We start from the raw sequence: 22,219 nt of genomic DNA on the forward strand, positions 1-22,219 counted from the left end.
TTTTTTCTATGCCTTCTGGCCTATAGCTTTACACTTTGGTAATGAGATATGCGTATTTTGTAAAGGTGTATTTGAGTAATGTTTTTAAAGTAAATGTAGTATATGAATTTACATATTTCTCCATACATTTTGTAAATTTCTCTTTCAGAAAGTTACAGCACTTTTTGAAAACTTCACAATAAAAAAAACTATTTATACTAAAAAAAAAAAAAAGGAAAATTCAAAGAGGTTTTTCTAGTCATTCTTTTATGCCAAAACACATTGCTGTCGAGTCAATTCCAACTCATAGCGACCCTGTAGGACAGAGTAGAACTGCCCCGTAGGGTTTCCAAGGAGCGCCTGGTGGATTTGAAAAGGTGCCACCAGTGCTTCTTCTGTTATTCATATATTGTTATGTGGAGATGACGTTTATATGCACATAGATATGTATCTGCACACACACGTATGCATCCACATGCACAGACATACATAAATCTATATCCTGCTTTTTTCAAAAAGCATTATAAATATTATTGTATTTCCCTAGGTCATTTAGTCAGTTCTTAACCTCAGAACGTGATTTTGAGTTGCTATGTAATATTCCCTTTCATGGGTGTATCATTTGTTTTCAACCATTGATAAACATTTAAATTTGTTTTAATTTTACTTTGTCACAAAACCAAAGATTATCCTTGTATATACATTGTAAGGTACATGTGTATATCTTTAGGTTAATTTCTTAGAAATGTAATTAGTTGGTCAATGGGGTGAATATTTTTAAGACTTTCGATGAATTTTGCCAAATTTTCTTCATAAAAGGTTGTACCAATTGAAATTTTCTTCGTTCTGTTCAGTGTTTGTTAATTTGGTACATTGCTAAAGGTCCCTTACTGCTTTAATTTTTGTACTTCGATCATTAATGATGTTGAACTCTTTCCTATTGTTTGTTGGCCGTTTGGTTTTTGGAGAAGATTGTTAGTTCTGACTTCATGTTTTTGTTAAGCAAATGGTCTCTCGTTGCTTTAATGTCCATGTTTTTTTTTATTTGCAAGGCTGAACACTTTTCATATTTATTTACCATTGGGAGGATCGCTTATGTGCTTTTGCCCATTTAAAAAAAATTTTTTTAATTAAGTTACAAAAATGATTTCTTTATCATTGTTAAGGTCTTTACTGTTCTGAATATTATTTTCCATTTGCTTTTTAATGTTTATAGTAATTTACATTAACATACAATAGATTTTTATATATTTCAGTTACCAGATGCCACTATTTAGTTGTAGCTTTCACAAGGTTTGCTAGGTATCTTCTTTGTATGTGAACAATGTTGTTATAATGCCATTATGCATATAAGGAAATAATTCCCTAGGAATAAAATCTTTTGTTTAATTTAAGAAAGGAAAATACCAGAGAAATTATTGTTTGAAGAACCTTATCCTGCCTATTGAAGCCCTGGTGGTTAAGAGCTCAGGCTGCTAACCAAAAAGATCAGCAGTTCAAATCACCAGCTGGTCCTTGGAAACTTTTCTCTACGGGGCAGCTCTACTCTGTCCCATAGAGTTGCTATGAGTTGGAATCAACTTGATGGCAGTGGGTTTGATTGGTTTTTTATCCTATTTATTTAGACCCATTCTTCATTTGTGCTATTGTTTTTAGCACCAAAATTTCTCTTCAGTAAACAACACAACTGTTAGAGAAATCCAGCTTTTCTGAGGTGAAACATGGTTGCTGTTTAGTAATGGCTTTTCCACTGTCATGTTTTTAAGGTCTGATTTTTCCTTCCCAATCTTTAGAACAAAGGAAGTTGACTTTTCATTCTCCTGATGCTTCATCTGGCACAAATTCTAATGGAATTACGAATCCGCGTATCAGAAGTCCTTATAGAGATGGCTGCTCCTCAATTAAAAATTGGTCTCCAATGAGACTGGAGATGTGTAGGGGTGGGACTCAGTATCGGACCTCACTGATTCAGATACCATTTCCTCTTGAGGCTCACAGTGAAAATGAGGAAGATAAAGAGAATGCTCCTCCCACAGATGTCTCATTACCAGCCATGGATACTGCGGGCGTACAACTACGGCAGTTGAATAGCACACATCTAGTGGTGACTGCCATGTCTATTACACAAAATCGGTTCAGTGCTTCTGAGAAAGAATTAGCACTGCTGCAGGATGTTGAAAGTGAGAAGGAGAACAACACTGTGGATATGGTTGATCCTGTAGAGATGGCAGATGAGAACACTTTTCACTTAAAGGAGGTGGTTGATAATGGAAGTCTACCCATGACTGATTTCATGAGTGGAATTGCTTTCGGTATTGAAAACTCTCATATGTGCATGTTGCCTCTTGCAGAAAGCAGTGTCATTCCTTGTGAAAACAGCAACATTCAGGTGAAGTATTTTAATATTCCATCGTGCTTTACTTATTCCCTTGGTGTTCTTTATCTTTAAAAAAAAAAAAAAATGAGTTTAATATGAGGACTGTAGCATTATATAATAATTTTTTAAAATACCAACACAAAATGACACCAGGTTAAATTTGGACCAATTAGGCATGTTTAATATTCACATTAACTGATAGATATTTGGAGTAAGAAAAGGTGAGAGCAGAAAGGAAATCAAGAGGCTTTGTTTTTACAGACAGCTAGAGTGAGGTGGAGCCCTGGTGGCACAGTGGTTAAGTGTTTGGCTGCTAACCAAAAGGTCGGCAGTTGGAATCTTCAAAGCCACTCCTTGAAACCCTATAGGACAGTTCTACTCTGTCTTGTAGGGTTGCTATGAGTTGGAATTGACTCGACAGCAGTGGGTTTGGTGGTATTTTTCTTTTTTTTGGTTTTTAGAGGGAGGCTTCTTCTCAGGATTCAGCTTGTTTTCATATGGATCTTATACCAAAGGAATGAGGTTTCTGGTATAGTATTTGCATTTAAAAAATGCAGTAGTTTTCATTTTTCCTACATATGATTTAGCAGGAAAAACAAAGTTTAGAGTACTTTTATGTATAATTTCTATACTTTTCTTTAAAGATCATGTGATTTTATAGCCAACATTTTTCATGTACTCCTATGTTTCTAATTTTGCAGTATCTGTCAACAGGAAAGCCTGATTAATTTGGCAGATAGACTTCATAGCCAGCACATTCAGAGACATTTGTTCCATAAATTGTAGTACTCCGATTTTGAAAGAACTTTAAAATAGTTAGATGGGCAATTCTTACCCACCACTTCATAGTAACAATATCTAACACTTATGTAGCTCTTGGAACCCTGGTGGTGAAGTGATTAAGAGTTTGGCTTCCAACCAAAAAAGGTAGGCAGTTCAAATCCATCAGCCGCTCTTTGGAAACCCTGTGGGGCAGTTCTCCTCTGTCGTACAGAATCACTCCAAGTCAGAATTGACTCGATGGCAATGGTTTTTTTTAATGGAGCTCTTACTATATGCCAGTCACTATTCTGAGTACTTGACATAACTAGTCGGTAGTGGAGCCAGGTTTGAATACTGGCAGTCTGGTTTTAGAGTGCCTGCGCTTTAACCTAAGTTTATACTGACTCATAATAATAGCTAATATTTATGTAGTATTTTGATGTGCCAGGCACTCTTGTACCTTGTATATACCAGGCAGCGTTTTGTTTTGTTATGCATGAGGTTGCCATGAGTTGGAGGCGACTAAATGGCAACTAACAACATATGTCTGTGTATATATGTGTGTGTGTGTATATGTATGTATGCGTATGTGTATATATGGAAGCAAGGATGGTGAGACTGAGTCCCATGGACATGTTGTCAGGAGGAATCAGTCCCTGGAGAAGGACATCGTGCTTGGTAGAGGGCCAACAAAAAAGAGAAAAACCCTCAACAAGATGGGTTGACACAGTGACTCCAACAATGGGCTCGAGCATGCTACAATTGTGAGGATGGCACAGGACGGGCAATATTTCGTTCTGTTGTACATGGGGTCACTGAGTCGGAGATGACTCAGTGGCACCTAACAGCAACAACATAAATATATATATATATATACATATATATATACATATATATATATACATATATATATACATATATATATATACATATATATATATACATATATATATACATATATATATACATATATATATACATATATATATACATATATATATATATATACACATATATATATATATACATATATGTGGAGCTCTGGTGGCGCAGTAGTTGAGAGCTACAGCTGTTAACCAAAAGGTCGGCAGTGGTCAGCAGTTCGAATCTACCAGGCACTTCTTGAAACCTTATGGGGCAGTTCTGTTCTGTCTTATAGGGTCACTATGAGTTGCAAATATATATATTTGCATGTTCTTGTTATTTTATGTAAGTGTAATCATAGAATATTTGTCCTTTTGTGATTGACCTCTTTCACTGGGCATAAGGTTTTTGAGGTTCATCCATGTTGTAGCATGGATTAGGACTTTATTTCTCCTTATGGCTAAGTAGTTTTCCATTGTATGTATGTACCACGTTTTGTTTATCTGTTCATCTTTTGGTGGATACTTAGATTGTTTCCACCTTTTGGCTATTGTGAATAGTGCTGTAATGAACATTGGTGTACATGTGTCCATGTTGCTGCTTTCAAGTCTCTTGGGTATCAGTAAGTTTTTGTCAGTCTACAACTCATGGAAGGATTCTGAATGACTCAAAACTAAATCTTGTTCATATTTTTATGCCTATATCTCCTATCTTGACTACTAGAGTCCTTTCTCAAAAAAGTTTTCACTAGAATCACCTTTGTATATTTTAGCCTCCAAGGTTGGTTCATAAGTAAAGAAAGCACATATAGTAACTCTAGTCAAGCTTAGCCTTGAAAGTATTGTCAGCTTTTTTTTCTCTCTTTCTTTTTGTCTGCTATTTTTGGCAGAGCAATTATAGAGCAATTATGAAATACTTTAGTTGAATTGCACCTTACCAATCATCTACTCTAACTACCCATTGGAAATCTATGTCCTTCTATAATTACAGTTTCAGCTAAATTGTCATCCAGTCTGTGCTTGAGTACCTGCAGGTATCCCATTCCATTTTGGGACTTCTCTTACCACTAGAAATCTCTCCTTTATATTGTTTTGTGTGTGACTAATTAAAATTAGTCTTAATTTTACCCTTTGGGTGACATCATAATGCCCGTTTTTTGCAGAGCAATTTGTAATTTAAAAGTGTTTTCATACATTGTCTTATTTTCCTACCGCATAGGTAGCTTTCAAGCATCAGAAGACAGCCATATTTTCCCAGAGCCTTCCGGTGTGCTTCATTTGGCATCCATCCATGGTGTCCACCTGTCATCCTGGGATATCCCTTTGTCATCACCCTGGGGATTCACTTAGCCTCTCTTCTGGGTTAGAGCTCCTGTTTTCTGTATCCCAATCTTCTCTTTCTTGATTTACTTCTTATTTTACTGGAGCACATTTTTAGTAGCTTTTTGAGGAACAGTACATGTTTTAAGACATTGCATGTTTAATCATGTATTCTTCTCTCACATTTGAGAATGGAAATAGTATCCTTCAGAGTTTGAAGGCGTTCTTTCATTGACTTTATTTCAGGATTGCTGTTGAGAGAGCTGAAAGCATTTTAATACCTTATTTTTTGTAAATGATCTTGTCCGCCTATGCTCTACCTGTCACCCCCCAAAGCCCCCCACCCCCGAAGTACGTAGAACCTTTTCTGTGTCCACGGTGTTCTGAAATTTCAGTGGTGTTCTTTGGGTTTATTTTCACCCATTTTACTGGGCACTCAGAGGGCCCTTACAGTATGGAAACTTCTGCCCTTCACTTCTGAGATTTTTTTCTTGAATATCTTAGATTTCTATCCTATCATTTTCATTGTTTCCTCAGGAACTGCTTTTGGGTCTTCAGCTTTTATTATCTTTTCTGAGGAGAAATTGAGGAGGGTGGATAAAGAAAGCAGAGCCTGTCAAGGAGACTGAGAAGGACCAGAGAGGAGGGAGGGACACTAGGAAATTATAACAGCATGGAGCATCTTAGGAAACCCTGGTGGTGTGGTGGTTAAGAGCTGCGTATGGTAACCAAAAGGTCAGCAGTTCAGATCCACCAGGTGCTCCTTGGAAACTCTCTGGGGCGGTTCTCCTTTATCCTATAGAGTTGCTATGAGTCAGAATCTACTCGACGGCAGTGGGTTTGGGTTTTTGGTTTTGGTTTGGAGCATGTTAAGGAGGGAAAAATGGTTGGTACTGTCAAAATAAGAGCAAGGAATATAGGGCTTGAAAAGTGTTAGATTGATAATGGAAGTAGTTAGGTGGTTGAGAAGCCTCAAGGTGTTTGGGGTGGGGGGGCAGCATGTGAAGAGGGAATGGAAGATAAAGAAGGCCAGGTAATGAAATAATGTGTGTAGATAACTCTTTGAAGAAGCTTAGTTGTGAAGGGAAAGAGAATGGTAGCCAGAAGAGAACAAAGCCAAAGATCTTTTTATATTTGTTTTTATTACTTTTGCTTTTACTTTAGATGGAACAAAAAGTATATTTATATGGAGAGAGGTATGATAATAGTTATCAGTTTCGTGTTCTTTCAAATACCTGAGACTGTACTGAGCATTTTATAATCAGAGTTTAATTCCAGTACCTTCCAGATGCAGTAAATATCCTCATCTGTAAAATGGTGAGCCATTTACAGATGAGGGAACTGAGCATGCAAGATGGGACAGAATCTAGAGCCCTCATGGGAGGATTAGCAGAGAGGACTCTTCCACTGTTACAGGAGGGCAGGAGGCCAAGATGGGTATGAATGGATGTGTTTGTATCTGGGGCTAGCCTGGCATGAGATAAAGAAAATGGGCTTGGGAAAGCATAACAGCAGATTTCAGTTTATATCCCAGCTCTGACAGCTTCATAAACTTTGGAAAGTAACAATTTCTTTGAGCTTGTTCCCTCTTATCCAAAGGAGAATAATAATAGGATTGTAGGATAATCATATGATTATTGTGATTAATATGAACAAATCCAGCAGTGCCTGGTTTTCAATAAATAGTAATGCAGACAAGGTCCTCTGTGAATAGTAGCAAGGAAGGGGAAATGAGAATGATGAAGTAAGGCCAAGAGACTTGTAGAAATTTGAAATCACTTCTGTGGAGAATGCTGTCTTGATCCCAGGTGAGGATTAAGACCACATTCCTGACCTCGGTGAGGGGTAAATCTCTGTACAAATAATTACAACACAGCTTTGAAAGATGCTGAGACCAGATTCCAAGGAATGCCAATGGAGGAGCATCCTGTTGCCAGTTGTGAACCATGACAGGTTTTTTAAAAGACAATGGGATCTGATTTATGCGGTGGAAAAACAAATTTAGTAACGATGTGTAGGATGATTCAAGGATGCATGATTCAGGCAGTAGGAAGACAATTTAAAGGCAGCGTAGCCTGGCAGAAAGAACATAAACTTTGCAATCAGAACTAAGTTTGAAGAGTTCTCTTATTTACAGGCTGTGAGATCTTAAGGCGAGATACTTAAATCCCTTTGATAGTGACTAGAGCATGACTTTTAATCATTTTGAACACTTCTCAGCTGCCTACCTTATTGATGCCAATGGGGGGTAACAAAATGATCCGTGTTGTCTGGGTGGTATATAGTAGGCATTAACATTAGTAGTGGTCTAGGTGAGAGACAAGGAACACGGGTGGTGCAGTGGTTAAGCATTCTGCTGCTAACTGAAAGGTTGGCAGTTCAAACCCACCAGCAAAAGACTTAAAATCTGCTCTTGCAAAGATTACAGCCTACAGAACCCTACGAGGCAGTTCTTCTCTGTCATATAGGGTCTCTGAGTCGAAATCGACTTGGCGGCATGCAACAACAGGGTGAGAGACAGATTAAAAAAAAGCCACCATATTATGGGGTGTCCTTTGAACCTTCTATAGTATGACAAACGCTGTGTGTGCTGTACTGTACAACTGAATAAATTTTCCCTTGGTATATTCAGTTATGTATTGGCAGTGGTAAATATTAGAAGGAAGATCTTTAAGGAGTAATTGGTAGATTCTCTGGAAGCAGTCTGATAATTACATTTTTGATCAGATAGCTATTGAATGATAGCTGAATGAGGTGTTTCCCCTGAGATGTAGCGTTAGGTTCTATTTTACACATCACAGGGGATAGAGCATTGTACTTAGTAGAGGGAAATTTGCATCCCTGGAAACTAGAAATGTTTTCCTTAGGTTTACAAGTGATAACATGCACTTTTCTAGGCTGTTCCATATTTGTGTGGGGGCAAAATATAGTCTTTTCCCCTCTCCTCTGATCCTAATATGCAGAAAGGAGCTTAAATGAAAGATGAATGCCTTGTGGGATTTTTTTGTGTTTGTGTTCAGCTGTAGGGTGTTATGTGGTAGATCACCTCATTACTGTGTGACATTGTAATGTTACTCTTTCTGAGCCTTAGCTTCCTTATCTGTAAGTAATAGGGTTGTTAACATCTTTAAGCATTTAACAAATGCTTATATGTACCCAAACCAGTTTGCTATCTTTTTTTTCTTCTGCACTTTAGGGCTGGACAGTGTGTCTTAAAATGCTACAGTTTAAATTAATGCAAAGAATTGAACTAACCTCTATAGCCACTGTATATGTAGAATTATTATGAAGCTGCGATTTTTATTTCAGCAATCGGGTGTGATTATAATGTAACTCACCTTTCAAAAAAAGTGTATTTGTTTGAATGCTAAGGCCACCATGAGTCAGAATCGACTTGACAGCAATTGACAACAACAATGGTACCATTCCTTCTAGGTAAATTTTATTTGGAGGTATAGCCAAGCCATTTAGAGACAAACTTGACTTAGAAGGAGTAAATGAGTTAGAAGGTGAAGTTGATTGTAACCCTTATTTTTGTCTCTCGTCTATGAGCACAAAGTAACAGGAAAGCATGGGCTTAGGGCTTATTTGCTAATTCTAAAGGCAATTACAAGATGTATTTCACTGGAAGAAATACAGCGTAAAGTGACTACTTTGAAAAGTCAGTTCTGTGTAGACCTGCCTTTTATGTTTATATATAAAAAAAAATAAACCCAGTGCCCTCAAGTCGATTACATATATATATTAATTTTAAATTTCATTCAATATGACCAACATTACTGCATTTTACTGTTGAGTTGTATCGAATCGGGAGCCCTGGTGGCACAGTGGTTAAGAGCTCAGGCTGCCAACCAAAAGGTCAGCAGTTTGAATCCACCAGCTGCACCTTGGATACCCTGTAGGGGCAGTTCTCTGTCCTCTAGAGTCACTGTGAGTCGGAGTCGACTCAACAGCAACGGGTTTTTTAAATTTGGTTTGTATTGAATTGTAGTATTCTGTTGTATCAAATGATTAACTTAAATATTTAACTTTTAAGCTCCTCAAAAATAAATTTTGTGTATTACTGGTAAGTAGGATTGCAGATCTTAGGTGATTTTGTTTTTCTCCTCCTCATTCCCATCAGATGGATAGTGGCTATAATACACAGAACTACGGAAGCAATATTATGGATACCGTGGGGGCAGAAAGTTACTGCAAAGAAAGTGATGCACAAATCTGTGAAGCTGAGAACAAATGTCAAGTTTTTAATACAAAGGTATGGAGAAACTAGGGAGAGCTTAATATGGTTGTAGGTTGCATTTACTAAATGACCTTTTTCGATGGTTTCCCTCACGTTCTGTTTAAAATTTTTTTTAATTATTATCTGTTTATGCTTTATCCTGTCTCCCATTCATTTAACAGCAAGTGAGGGTGATTTGAAATGAAAACACTTCATTTTCCTTAACTCTTTTACTACGGGAGAGTTTAAGAAGTGATTGTAGGAGGAGGGAGACCACTACTTGGTGCTTGAAATCAGTTCCTTGAAATTAAAGTTTGAGTTAGGAATAGGGAGTGCCAAGTAGGAGAGTCGGAGGTTTCTGCCTCTAATGTTGTTCTTGCTGTCTGTGAAATATAAATGGGTGTCTTAAAAAAGATTAAAAAAAAAATATTTGATTACTAGAGAGGGAAGTAGTCCAATTGAGATTAAAAGCACGAAAAGGTAAGATCTAGTGTCTTAAAAGCCAGTGATAGCCTTTAATAGATTTTGGGTGTCCTTGAAGGAGATATAAGTCTCTTCTGTACTACAAAGGAGTCCCTGGGTGGTGCAAATGGTTAAGCACTTGACTGCGATCCAAAAGGTTGGCGGTTTGAAACCACCCAGAGGCTCCTTGAGAGAAAACTTTGGCAACCTGCTTCTAAAAGTTCACGGCCTTGAAAACCCCATGGGGCACAGTTGTACTCTGCAACACATGGGGTCACCATGAGTCAGAACTGACTTGATGGCAACTTTTTTTTTTTTTAACATAGTTTTTTTTAGTACAATACAAAGGTATTACAGTCTTGATTAGAATACTCACAGAACCTTCTTCCTGGTCGGATGAGTATAACTATACAGACATACTTGAAGAGAGTTTAGTGAGTTTAGGCACTAGTCAGTAGAATCTTTGATTTTATAAGCCCATGTCTTAATAAACACTATAAACATCAGGAAATGTGCAACTGAAAATGTCTCCAAACAGATATTAAGATTAAATATGGGGAGACCACCTTTTATGTTCCCTTCCATTTTGTCTTTCTTTCTGTTGATTTTGATAGTTTACCCTGTCTGATGAGGTAGGACTTTAGTTGTAGTCCATTTAAACATTTAGTAGGCATTAAGATACAAGTAAGGACTTTTTTTTTCATGTTCCAGCAAAATTTTATTTATGGATTTTGAGATTTATATTTTATATAACTTTCACATCACAAAATCCTTTTCTTAGCTTGTGGACTGTACAGAAGCAATAGGCAGGCAAGAATTGGCCAGGGACTGTAATTTGTCAGTCCCTGGTCTGCATAAATAATCATGGTACATGGTCATCAGTGAGCAGCCCACCAAGAAGAGCCACCTCATGGTCTAGCTACACAGCCAGGTAAGCATTTTTTTGAGACAGGATACTGATTTGTGAAAAACCATACCTTTACTGTTCCTCAGAGTTCAGCTAAGGCAATCTGCACTCAGGTTGTAAAAATGGTTTTATGTACTAGCTGCATCCTTGAATGGCCCTATTTGAACTGAAAAGAAGGTATTTCCTTTTTCTTCCACAGCAAGACCATACAACACAGAGGTGCTGGAGGAAAACTGCAAATCCTTCTCAATGCAGCAGTCCATAGAATACCTCCCTCAGAACCAAAGACTGGCTGAATAGCTCCGAGCATGGTTTTTATGCACAGGATCAACAATGAAATCGTGATGGGGGAAAACTGTTTCAACCAACACGCTAAACACTTTTTTCCTTCCCTCTGCAATGTGAAAAATCAAGGGCTTAATTTAGTGATACAGGACATCAGAAAAGCTGGAACTTCAACAAGTTGCTGAAGTTTATTTTTTATTAATAAGTATTTTTGTAATAACCTTGTTTAACAATAAAAAATACATTTCAGCTTTTTAAATTGTGGCAGCTGCTGACTTTGCTCCTATCCTGTAGGACCAATGAACTTCTTATTAAGCCTTATTGACAGCACTGAATTAGCAATAGTTCTGAGAATGTGGAGAAATACATTAAAATTAAAGGCACTATTAAAAAGGTTTTAATTTGCATTAAAAACTTGTGAACATACAAATGAATTTAAATTATAACCTATATGAAAGGAATAAATCTAGAGATAAAACTGAAACTTAAAGAGGCAGAAAGGACTTAAACGGGTTTCCTAAAATTTTGATTGTTGAATTATTTGTTCACTTCTGTGGGGAAATTTTTAGTTTGGTGCTAACTGCTGTAGCTGCTACTTTTAAAAAAGAATGTAACATAAAGGTAGTGCTAACAGCATCATACTATCATGCTTTGTTACATCAGTGGGATAAAAGTGGGATGCCCAGAGTAAATATATATCCATTACCAAGGTAGGGATGTCCTTTCTAGCTCCAGCTACTGATCATGGTTGGCTAGGGAGAAGAACATGGAAGACAGAACTGATAAACACTAGGGACTGGGATGGTGGTGGGGTCCCTGTAGGGCTTAGACCTATGAAGTAACTAGTCAGGCAGAAATATTTTTTTAAAAACTTACTTCCATATTGGGAGTAGAGTAAGTATACTATGACATTTTTGGAATTTCTTTTCTTTTGGAGAATGTATATTTGTGTTCACTAATTTTTTTTTTTTTTTACAATTGTCTCATTCAAAAGGAAATAATTCATATGAAGCCCTAGGAAATAAAGACATGTTATCATTGTGTCATTTTCCTCCTTTTTGTACTCTTTTTAGCTTATTGCTGATCTGCAAAAAAATGTTTCATTTTATGTCCCTGGCTCATCCTCTCCTCCAACACAGTAATCTTTAAAGCCATTAGCCATTAGGTCCACTGGCAAAGTTACTGCTTTAAGAAGTTTAGTATTTAATCACAGAGGCTTTAGACTTGATATAAACTAAGAACAATTGCTGAACCTAAGAGGAGTTTTGGGTCCTAATGGTAGGAGTCACCCTGCCTACAATTCTTAGAGCACATGTCAAGAAATAAAGACTACACATCCAAGGCACAACAATTGGTCTCTGTCCTGCTGGTGCAGCAGAGGAAGAACAGTCAGGAATAGGAGGAAGAAATGGAATATGTGTGGCTAGGTGGTTCCATGAACAACTGCCTCTGTTGCCATGAGATCAGAAGAACTGGACGGTGCCTGGCTACCATTACTGAACATTTTGATCCATAGACGAATCCTGATCAAAAGGGGGAAGATGTGCAACAGAATTACAAATTTTCATGGACTTCAGACTTACTGAAGCCGTGAAAGGTTGGATGAACCCCTGAAACTGTTGCCCTAAGACAATCTTTAAACCTTACACCAAAAATATCCCCTGAAGTCTTCAAACAACGGTTTAACTAGTAAAGAATGTCTGCCTTGAGCATTGTGCTCTTTTAAGATCTATATGGGATCAAATTAACAACTTGAAGGATTAAGCAGGAAATTTAGGGGGCAGTGAGGTTATTAATGGGGGAAGAACTAGGAAAAAGGGTGAGAATGGTTGCATAGCTCAAAGAGTGTGATCAATGTCACATTACTAAATTAGACATGTGGAAACTGTTGGTGAATGTTCTGTTGTGTGTATTCTCTTTATATATAAAGATTATACCCAAAGGGAAAAAAAAGACTAGTGATTACAACCAGGTTTCCAGTCCTTCCTCTGCCAGTTATTTCTTGATCTGGGGACATAAACCTCAATTTTCTCATGTTAAAATGGGAATAATGATATTATGTAAGAGGGCTTTTTGATCTTTGTTATGATGTCCTCCCAAAATGTGTTATAAATCCTGACCTCTATGCCTGTGGTTTTAATCCCATTTGGGAATGGACTGTTAATGATACAGGATTAGTGTAGGATGTGTTTTTAAATCTCTTGAGATACAATGAAAAATCACAAGCTAGCAAGAGACGGTAAAATAAATGCAAAGACACATGGAGATTTTCAAGGGACTGGAAACCCTAGTGGCATAGTGGTTAAGTGCTATGGCTGCTAACCAAAAGGTCGGCAGTTTGAATCCATAAGGCATTCCTTGGAATCTCTGGGTCAGTTCTCTGTCCTATAAGGTTGCTGTGAGTTGGAATCAGCTCGACAGCAAGTTGTTTTTTTTTAACGGAAGCTGAAGACAAGGACCTTCCCCCAGAGCCGACAGAGAAATCTCCCCCGCTCCCATGCAGCCAGCACTCTGAATTTGGACTTCTAGCCTCCCAAACTGAGCGAAAATACATCTGTTTGTTAAAGCCACCTACTTTCGGTTTTTCTGTGATAGCAGCCCCTAGATAACTAAGACATTCTTCAAGAGAAATACTCCATGTAAGCTGCTTAGCATTAAAAGTGATTCATTTTAGTTTACTTGAGGAAGAGGACTACGAGGGGTGAATAACAGGGTTTCAGATCTTGAACTACTGAATAGGGACTAATGCATGAATTAGGCCTTCTTTCTCATAAACAAGGCACAAGAAAACAAACTTGGAAAGGTAACTTCTTTGTTTAACCAAGAAGCTCCCCTTTTTCCTAGTACAGGCAAACTATGGCCAACCCACAGACCAAGAATTTTCAAATGGTTGGGGGGAAAATATTAAATGACTTTTGTGACACATGAAATTTACATTAAATTGCAACTTCCATGTCCATACACAGCCATGTGCATTTGTTTATATATTGTTTACGGCTGCTTTTGGACTGCAACAGCAAGCAGAGTTGAGTACTATGGTTACAACAGAGACCTTATGGCCAGGAGAGACTAAAATGCTTATTATCTGGCCCTTTGCAGAGAAGGTTTGCTGACTTCTGCTCTAGCATGTTATCACCTATCGATTTTACTTACACCTACTAGATTACTCAAGGCTCTCTTCCTTCAACTGAAACAAGTTCTGCCTCAATTCATGGATGTTTTCTTCAGTGATAGGAAACGAGAACAATCACTCAATTACTGAGTTCCTAAATGATTTGTAAACATTTAGTATTGTTTCTGCGCCCTCAAATTAATTCCAACTCACAGCAACCCTCTCTGACAGCAGAACTGCCCCATAGGTTTCCTAGGCTGAAATCTTCATTATCTGCTGATTTATTTGCCAGTCTCTTCTTATGAACTGTAAGCTCCTTGAAGGCAGCGATGATGTTACCTGACTGTGTCCCCTGCAGCTAGTGATAAACGTGATACACAGAAGGTACCTGAGAAATTCAATGAACTGAGTAAAATGTTTATTAAGGTTTTTTTTCTATCCCAAAATATTATTGAATACACCAACTTAATCATTATAGTTCTCTACTTCAAGGGAAGTAGTCACTCTGAGACATCAAATTATAATACTTCAATTTTAATCTGTTTCCTTCTAAAATGTCCTTACACAATGACCCCTTTCCTACCTAACCTGATAAAAAGCCATTACTTACCTGCTTTATATTTTATAAGTAACATGATTCAGACATATAAAATGCCATCGCCACTCTTTCTCTGAGCCCTAATGCCTCATTTTGGGGGAGACATTATAACTGAAGGTCAAGGGCAATGATCACGCTTTATTCCAGCTGTTCACAATACAGGAGGCTTGTTAACACAGTGAGGGAAGACTTGACATAAATTAGGTAAATTGAAGATGGCAAAGGAGATTACGGAATTCTGTAACAGAGCTTGACTTCACTATCTTGAAATCTAAAAACTGCCATACTGACAGGTTTATAAAGAAACGGTTTTTTGCTTCTAAGGATATTCTATTTTCTCCTTAATTGCATGAGTCACAAAAAATGAGTCTTTTCTACTAATATTAAATAATCAAATTACTTATACAAAATTAATCTGCTCTCCAATGAGCAAATGAATGCTCCGTTTACATGATCTTTACTAGATCGCTGAAGCTGCTATCCTGTCACTAAGTGATGGATATTCAATTTAATTTTTATGCATTAATAGTTCTGTTCAAACCAGAAATCAAGTAGCATGATGAGACAGACACAGTAAACAGTGCTATAAAAATGCAAATTCTAAAATTATTAAAATATACTTAAAAGTAACAAAAAATATCACACACTTCTTAGGCTGAAGTGTTCTATCAAGCTTTTTTTTTTTTAAGGAGACTAATCTTTGAAGTTTTTTTGTTGTGTGCAGCTATTTTTGAAGCTTCTTCTTCTTTCTTTCTGGTTCATTAATGTCCATGTCTGAAATATCAGTGCTTATTCCTGGTATCTAAAGTAAAGGAAAAAAAATACGGTGATGAAAAGTATAAATTAATCTTATCCTCATTTTCTTCCCTTCCCCGCTGCCACTTTCACATTTAAAAGGGTGTAGGCATAGAAAGGAGAAAGAGGAGAGGAACTAATAAAGGTTTTAAACACCAAGTAATGCCTAAAGTAACAGCAGATCAGAAATGGAAAAGGTAATCATGGTGTCAATAGGTGAGAAGCATGTCACTTGGCAAGTATGTTTTTAGCTGTAACATTTAATCCTTCCCACCTCCAATTTATCCTAGTTGAACCATAAGAATGATAGCGGGCCACATGTCTCAGGTATGTTGGGGCAGAGCAAAGGTTAATAACCAACGTCAGATGAATACCTACACTTTTATCTTAATCTTCCAACGTGCAGATTTCAAAACTGTTGTAACAGAAATAGTAGTAGCTGGGGGGTCTGAAAGACCTCTCTGATTTTGTTACTTAAGGAACTCAGAAGAATTCCAGATGTCTGGGATTCCATAATCAGTGAGAAAATAGGATTTACTATGCAGATATTTGGCCACCACACCACTTACGGGATTCCCTCTAACATTAACAGAAAAAACTTGTGACCACATTGCTCTCCTTCACAAAATAAGCACTTCTGTTTGTTCCATCACAACGTGGACATCATAAAGTTTGGTCTCACCTGTGGCTCCACTAGGGACATTCGGATTTTCTGATGCTGAAGATTAGATGAGTCTAACATGATTCTCACTTTAACTTTATCAAATATATGGAACACTGTATCTTCTATTTTAAGTGAAGGTATCTAAACAAAAAACAGTTCACCATTAACTTTATTGCTTTCCTACACTTGAGGCTTTGGTCTACATTTTTACATTTTATCTTTCACAGTAATGACTTCATTTAAAAGTTTAATTTTAAAAACTATTTCAATATCGATAAACATCTAGGTGTTCTTTTCAATGGACTAAAAAGTTAATAGTAGCCTTTGATAAATATGACCTATTTATATGCGTAATTCCTCTTTTCATTATTAAAGCAGTCCCAATAATATATCCATGAATCTTGAGATTCCCACCCCAGCAATTAGGGAAGTTAATTACTGGTCTAGTAGAGGAGCACAAAGGTACTGCAGGCCAAGTTTATTGTTTAAATATTCTCACAGAGTTATCCTATTAGAGATGTAGGCAGTGTGTCAGATAAGAGACTCTGGAAATCAGTTATAAAGAAAGTTTCTCTCCCTGGGCTATAAACAGCTATTTATCCCTGTACTTTAATCCATCTGCCCTACCTGGGGCAACACTTAATCCAAGTTTTCCCTAGGGAGGAGAACTTTACATGGTATAAATCAAGGACAACACACACAGGTAGAAAAATACACTGAGGTGAGAAACAGAGTAAAACCATAAGCTTAATTGGCATAATGAAATCTGGATTTTCTGGCATGTGTTTACAGGTTTAACATAAATTGTATAGAGTATAAAAAATAATTTTACCCTTTATAGGTACCACTTGTGACCTTTAAAAGAAAAAGTGTGCCCCTCCTCCCCAAAAGGAAAACAAAAAGATAATAAACACTGTACCTCATCATCATAAACAAGCCGTGGTTTTGGTCTGTCCTTTTCTTCAAAAAAGACTGTACCTTCTAACCCATACTTTGGAATTAATACCACAATAGCATTTTTTCTTACAAATAAAATATAGGCTTCTTCACTCACTATTCCTTTGCTTTTGAAAAACAACTGTAAGACAAAGTACAACCTTATTAAAAAGTCTTAAAGCATTTTAAAACAAAGCTAAAAATGAACAAAAAGTTATCTTACCCAGCGTTATTGACAAAAAACAAATACCTGGGTATGAAATGCCACTGATGCACGCTGGGCATATTGAGCCATTTTATGCCGGAAATTGAGATTTTTACATAAATCTGCAAGCTTGTGCTTGTCTGTCAACTCTGGGTAAGTAGAGTCAGCCCCGATAGCCACAGCCAACAACCGATGAACAATGACGTCTGCATATCTAGATGTAAGAAGAACGAACCATGATATGACAGCATTAACATGTCTTTTTTAAATTCCAAATTTAACTGTTTTCTCTCTCTTTAACTTCATAAGGAAAATGTACCTTCTTATGGGTGAAGTAAAATGTGTGTATATCGGGGAGGCTAAGCCATAGTGATGGAAATCGTTATCCATTCCAGAGCAGAAGTAAACAGCTTGCATCATACAGCGAGTGGCTAATATTCTTAACAGCGTGTTTAGATATGGGAAAGTGGGAGATTCGGCCTTGTCCAAAGAGTCAGCCAAAGACTTGGCTGTGTCAGTCTTAATTTCCAAATTCTGTAGACAAACAGGAGGGGAAAAGCACCATATTAGACATTTTTAAATCCAGCCCATCATGTCTTCAAAATGTAACCAATCAAATTGAACAAATACAGTATTTTTGACCAGATAATCAGTGTTTATGTCTTTTATCCTTAACCTAAGAACTAAAAACTCATTACAAAACTAATGATTATTTCACGCAACTCTAAAATTAAAAAAAATTGTTAATGCATTTAAAGGTACTGAAGAACAAATAGAAGTAAAAATGTTAAGTTATAAACTTTTAATAACTTAAGAAAATGAAAATATAATTTAGATTAGCATAGTCAAAAAACCTAACTAGGGGAGAGTAGTGGAAAAGGAAACACAAGACTGTCTTACATAAAAACTCTTTCACATTGCAACTGTAACAGAATTAACTCATCTATCCTATTATTTGGAAACCCTGGTGGCATAGTGGTTAAGTACTACAGCTGCTAACCAAAGGTTCAGCTGTTCGAATCCGCCAGGCGCTCCTTGGAAACTCTATGGGGCAGTTCTACTCTGTCCTATAGGGTCGCTATGAGTTGGAATCAACTCGACGGCATTGGGTTTGGTTTGTTTTGGTTTATCCTATTATTTACACACTTCACGCTTTTCCTTATTTTCACCAATAAATGTCTGTAACTCCACTGTACACCTTCTGAGCATCATGATTTTCTTCCTCTGTAATAACAGTCGGCTTCCCTTCATCTACTCATCTAGCTTTCTTCCTACCTGGATATTCTTGTTGAGTCCTCTATTACTTGATCATTAAGTCTTGGAAATTCTTTAGGCTTGTGTGACAGAATATTCCCAAATATTTAAATATCCATTCTGCTCCCAACATGGATATGTAAGTTTCTTTTAAAAGGGTTGTATCTAACTTGTTCTCTCCTAGGTGAGCTAATCTCTTTCCAAGTATTCTGCAGACCAACACCTTTTCTGAGCTCCTGACTTGCTATATCCAACCTTTTACTGTCTTCTACTTAAACATCCTACTTGTACTCAAACTCAGTATGTCTAAAAATGAATATATGATCCTAGCCCCAAAACTACTTCCTTAATATTCCATGTACCTTAAGAAATGGCAAAGTGGTCCACCCAGGCAACAAGCCAGAAACTTGGGAGTCGTCCTCAATACTTCCATTTCCTTTACCCTCCACATTCATCAGGTGTTGGTGATTCTATTTCTAGTATTTGCCTAATCCATCCACTTCCCTTCATCCTCACTGCTTCCATCTTCCTAATATAGACCATCACCGCCTCTCAACTAAGCTAGGTTACACTCCTGCCTGGTCTCACCATACCCACTTTTGCCTCCTCTAATCAATCTCCTCTCCATGTCGCAGCCAGTCATAGTTTGCCTTGCTTAAAACTCTGATGGCTTTCCACTGTTCTGTTGAAAAATTTTTTTATTAAGGCATAATATAAAGTACATAAAGTCTACACGCACAGCTCAATTTTTTCATGTGACTATATCAATACCAAACCTGTTGCCATAGACTCAATTTCTACTCATAGCAACCCTACAGGACAGGGTAAAACTGTCCCATAGGATTTCCAAGGAGCGGCTGGTGGATTCAAACTACTGACCTTTTGGCTAGCAACCAAGCTCTTAAACACTGCACCACCAGGGCCCCATATACACATATGTATAAACCACCCCCCCATCAAGAAACATTATCATCAGCACCCCAGAAAGTTTCTTCATGTCCCTTTTCAGTCAAAAACAACTCCACTAAAGCCTCTCTTCCGACAGAAAGAACCTCTATGCTAACTTCTACCAACTGCTGGACCTTTTCACTTCATATAAATGGAATCTCATAGCACATACTCTTGTATCTATTTTTTTCACCCAATATTGTCTGTGATGTTCATCCAAATTGTGTGTAGCAGTTTTTTTTTTTTTTTCCTGACGAGTATTCCACTGTATGAATATATCACAACTCATCCAATTTCTTGTACAGTATTTGGGTTGTTTCCAGTTTTTGGCTATTATGATTAAAGCTGCTGTGAATAGTCTCATGCGTGTCTTTTGTATGCACTTGCTTCGTTCGAGTATATTTTAGGAGCAGGACGTTAGGTCTCAGGGCACGTATATCTTTAGCTTTAGGAGACAGTGCCGAGCAAGTGGTAAAAGTATTACTCTTTGATAAAGCCTAGATCTTTATGGTTTATGAGGCTCCTACTTTTCCTTTAGGTTTGAGATTAAATGTCACTTCTTCAAGTTTTCTGATATACCCCCTGCCCTCCTCCAGCCCTATTCCCCCTTCTCCTGCATGCATGCACGCACACGCACATGCACGCTCTTGTCAGGTGAGACCTAAGGAGGTGTACTTTTGGAAAGCTACTCAGGTTATTTTGACACACTTTAGTTGAGAATCACTATTTTGGTCTTAGTGCACCTTCAGAAGAAACTAAATCATGTATTTCAATCAGTCCCTCTGTCATGGATTGAACTGTGTCCCCCAAAAATATCTATCAGCTTGGTTAGGCCATGATTCCCAGTATTGTGTGGTTGTCCTCCATTTTGTGATTGATGCAATTTTCCTATGTGTTGTAAATCCTAGTCTCTGCATATGGTTAATGAGGCAAGACTGGGTTATGTTAAAGAGGACCCTTACTCAGGTCACATCCCTTATCCAATGTAAAAGTAGTTTTGTTGGGGTGTGGCCTGCATCACCCTTTATCTTACAAGTGATAAAAGGAAAGGGAAGTGAGCAGAGAGTGGGGGACCTCATACCACAAAGAAGCAAGAGCCAGGAAAATAGCATGCCCTTTGGACCCAGGGTCCTTGTGCTGAGAAACTACTTGACTAGGGGAAGACTGATGGCAAGGACCCTCTCCAGAGCCAAGAGAGAGAGAAAGCCTTCCCCTGGAGCTGATGCCCTGAATTTGGACTTCTAGCCTACTAGACTGTGAGAGAATAAACTTATCTTTGTTGAAGCCATTCACTTGTGGTATTTCTGTAACTGCGGCACTAAAAGACTAAGACACCCTCCAAAAGACTTGTTTCATTAGAGATTAATAAAATTCTCTTGACATCCATAAAAACAGTATATAAAATATTAGCATAGTAATTCTAGCTCTCTCAACCCACCACAGGATGTTAAAGTGGGAAGAAACTTTGAGTGTCATCTAGTTCGGTGGTTCGCAAACCTGATCACTAAAATGATCTGAGGACATTTTTTCTTCAAGAATTTAAGAAGAGAACTAAATCAAAATATACAGTAAAAATTACATTACAAACACTGTGGAGAACTTTTTCTTAATAGATTCTAAGGTCTAAATCTAGACTTAGTCAATCTATTTTCCAGGATAAAGCCTTCCTACAAAGCTCTCCAGCAATACTGATGATAAACCAGGTTTAGGAATAACTAATTTAGTCTACCTTCCCATCCAAGCAGAAACCTTCTCCCATAGCTATGTTAGTTGATCAACCATCCTCTGCCTACATTTTTCCAGGGATGAGGAATTTACTATTTCAGAATGAAACCTGCTCAATTACTAAAAAGAAAGCAGATTCATTGTTAAAAATTTCTTCTTTAATATATAAATGAGCTAAAAGTGCTTCACCTATCTTACATGGGATAGAATCTTGGTGTTGGGGAGACAAAAATCACTTTTACTGTCTCCTACAATTTACTCCATATGTGCACCATGTACTTCTGAAGTATCTACACTGAGTTTGTTATTGTTTGTTCCTTTATTCATTCCTTCAACATTCTTTTTTTTTGAGTATCTAATATATATCGTGGATACTGTATATATAATATATAGGTGATAAGGAAACCCTGGTGGTGTAGTGGTTAAGTGCTACGGCTGCTAACCAAAGGGTCGGCAGTTCGAATCCACCAGGCGCTCCTTGGAAACTCTATGGGGCAGTTCTACTCTGTCCTATAGTGTCGCTAGGCGTGGGAATCGACTCGACGGCACTGGGTTTGGTTTTTGGGTTTATAGGTGATAAACCAAAAAAAAAAAAAACCAAACCCAGCGCCCTCGAATCGATTCCCACGCCTAGCGACACTATATGACAGAGTAGAACTGCCCCATAGAGTTTCCAAGGAGCGCCTGGTGGATTCGAACTGCCGACCCTTTGGTTAGCAGCCGTAGCACTTAACCACTACGTGCCACCAGGGTTTCCATATAGGTGACAGGAATACAAAATCTTAAAGAGAGTCCTTGTTTTCAAGGA

The 22,219-nt window shown here is 37.6% G+C and overlaps 2 protein-coding genes across 6 annotated transcripts in view; one reads left to right on the forward strand and one right to left on the reverse strand.

Annotated features, from left to right (window-relative positions):
- Positions 1-12,199, forward strand: part of BORA (BORA aurora kinase A activator) — a 37,300-nt gene extending 25,101 nt beyond the window's left edge. For all 4 annotated transcript variants that reach the window (XM_049853429.1, XM_049853430.1, XM_049853431.1 and 1 more), the window contains 3 exons: positions 1,773-2,368; positions 9,425-9,556; positions 11,089-12,199. In XM_049853429.1, coding sequence (XP_049709386.1) covers positions 1,773-2,368; positions 9,425-9,556; positions 11,089-11,154 — 794 coding nt within the window. In that variant the 3' untranslated portion in view covers positions 11,155-12,199. The remainder of the gene's footprint in view (positions 1-1,772; positions 2,369-9,424; positions 9,557-11,088) is intronic.
- Positions 12,200-14,682: 2,483 nt separating this feature from the next.
- Positions 14,683-22,219, reverse strand: part of DIS3 (DIS3 homolog, exosome endoribonuclease and 3'-5' exoribonuclease) — a 31,220-nt gene continuing 23,683 nt past the window's right edge. For both annotated transcript variants that reach the window (XM_049853425.1, XM_049853426.1), the window contains exons 17-21: positions 17,804-18,018; positions 17,530-17,698; positions 17,263-17,421; positions 16,362-16,484; positions 14,683-15,686 (exon numbers count right to left, since the gene is read on the reverse strand). In XM_049853425.1, the coding sequence (XP_049709382.1) occupies positions 15,609-15,686; positions 16,362-16,484; positions 17,263-17,421; positions 17,530-17,698; positions 17,804-18,018 (744 nt within the window). In that variant the 3' untranslated portion in view covers positions 14,683-15,608. The remainder of the gene's footprint in view (positions 15,687-16,361; positions 16,485-17,262; positions 17,422-17,529; positions 17,699-17,803; positions 18,019-22,219) is intronic.

This window comes from Elephas maximus, chromosome 14 (genome assembly GCF_024166365.1).
Source record: "Elephas maximus indicus isolate mEleMax1 chromosome 14, mEleMax1 primary haplotype, whole genome shotgun sequence".
NCBI lineage: Eukaryota > Metazoa > Chordata > Mammalia > Proboscidea > Elephantidae > Elephas > Elephas maximus.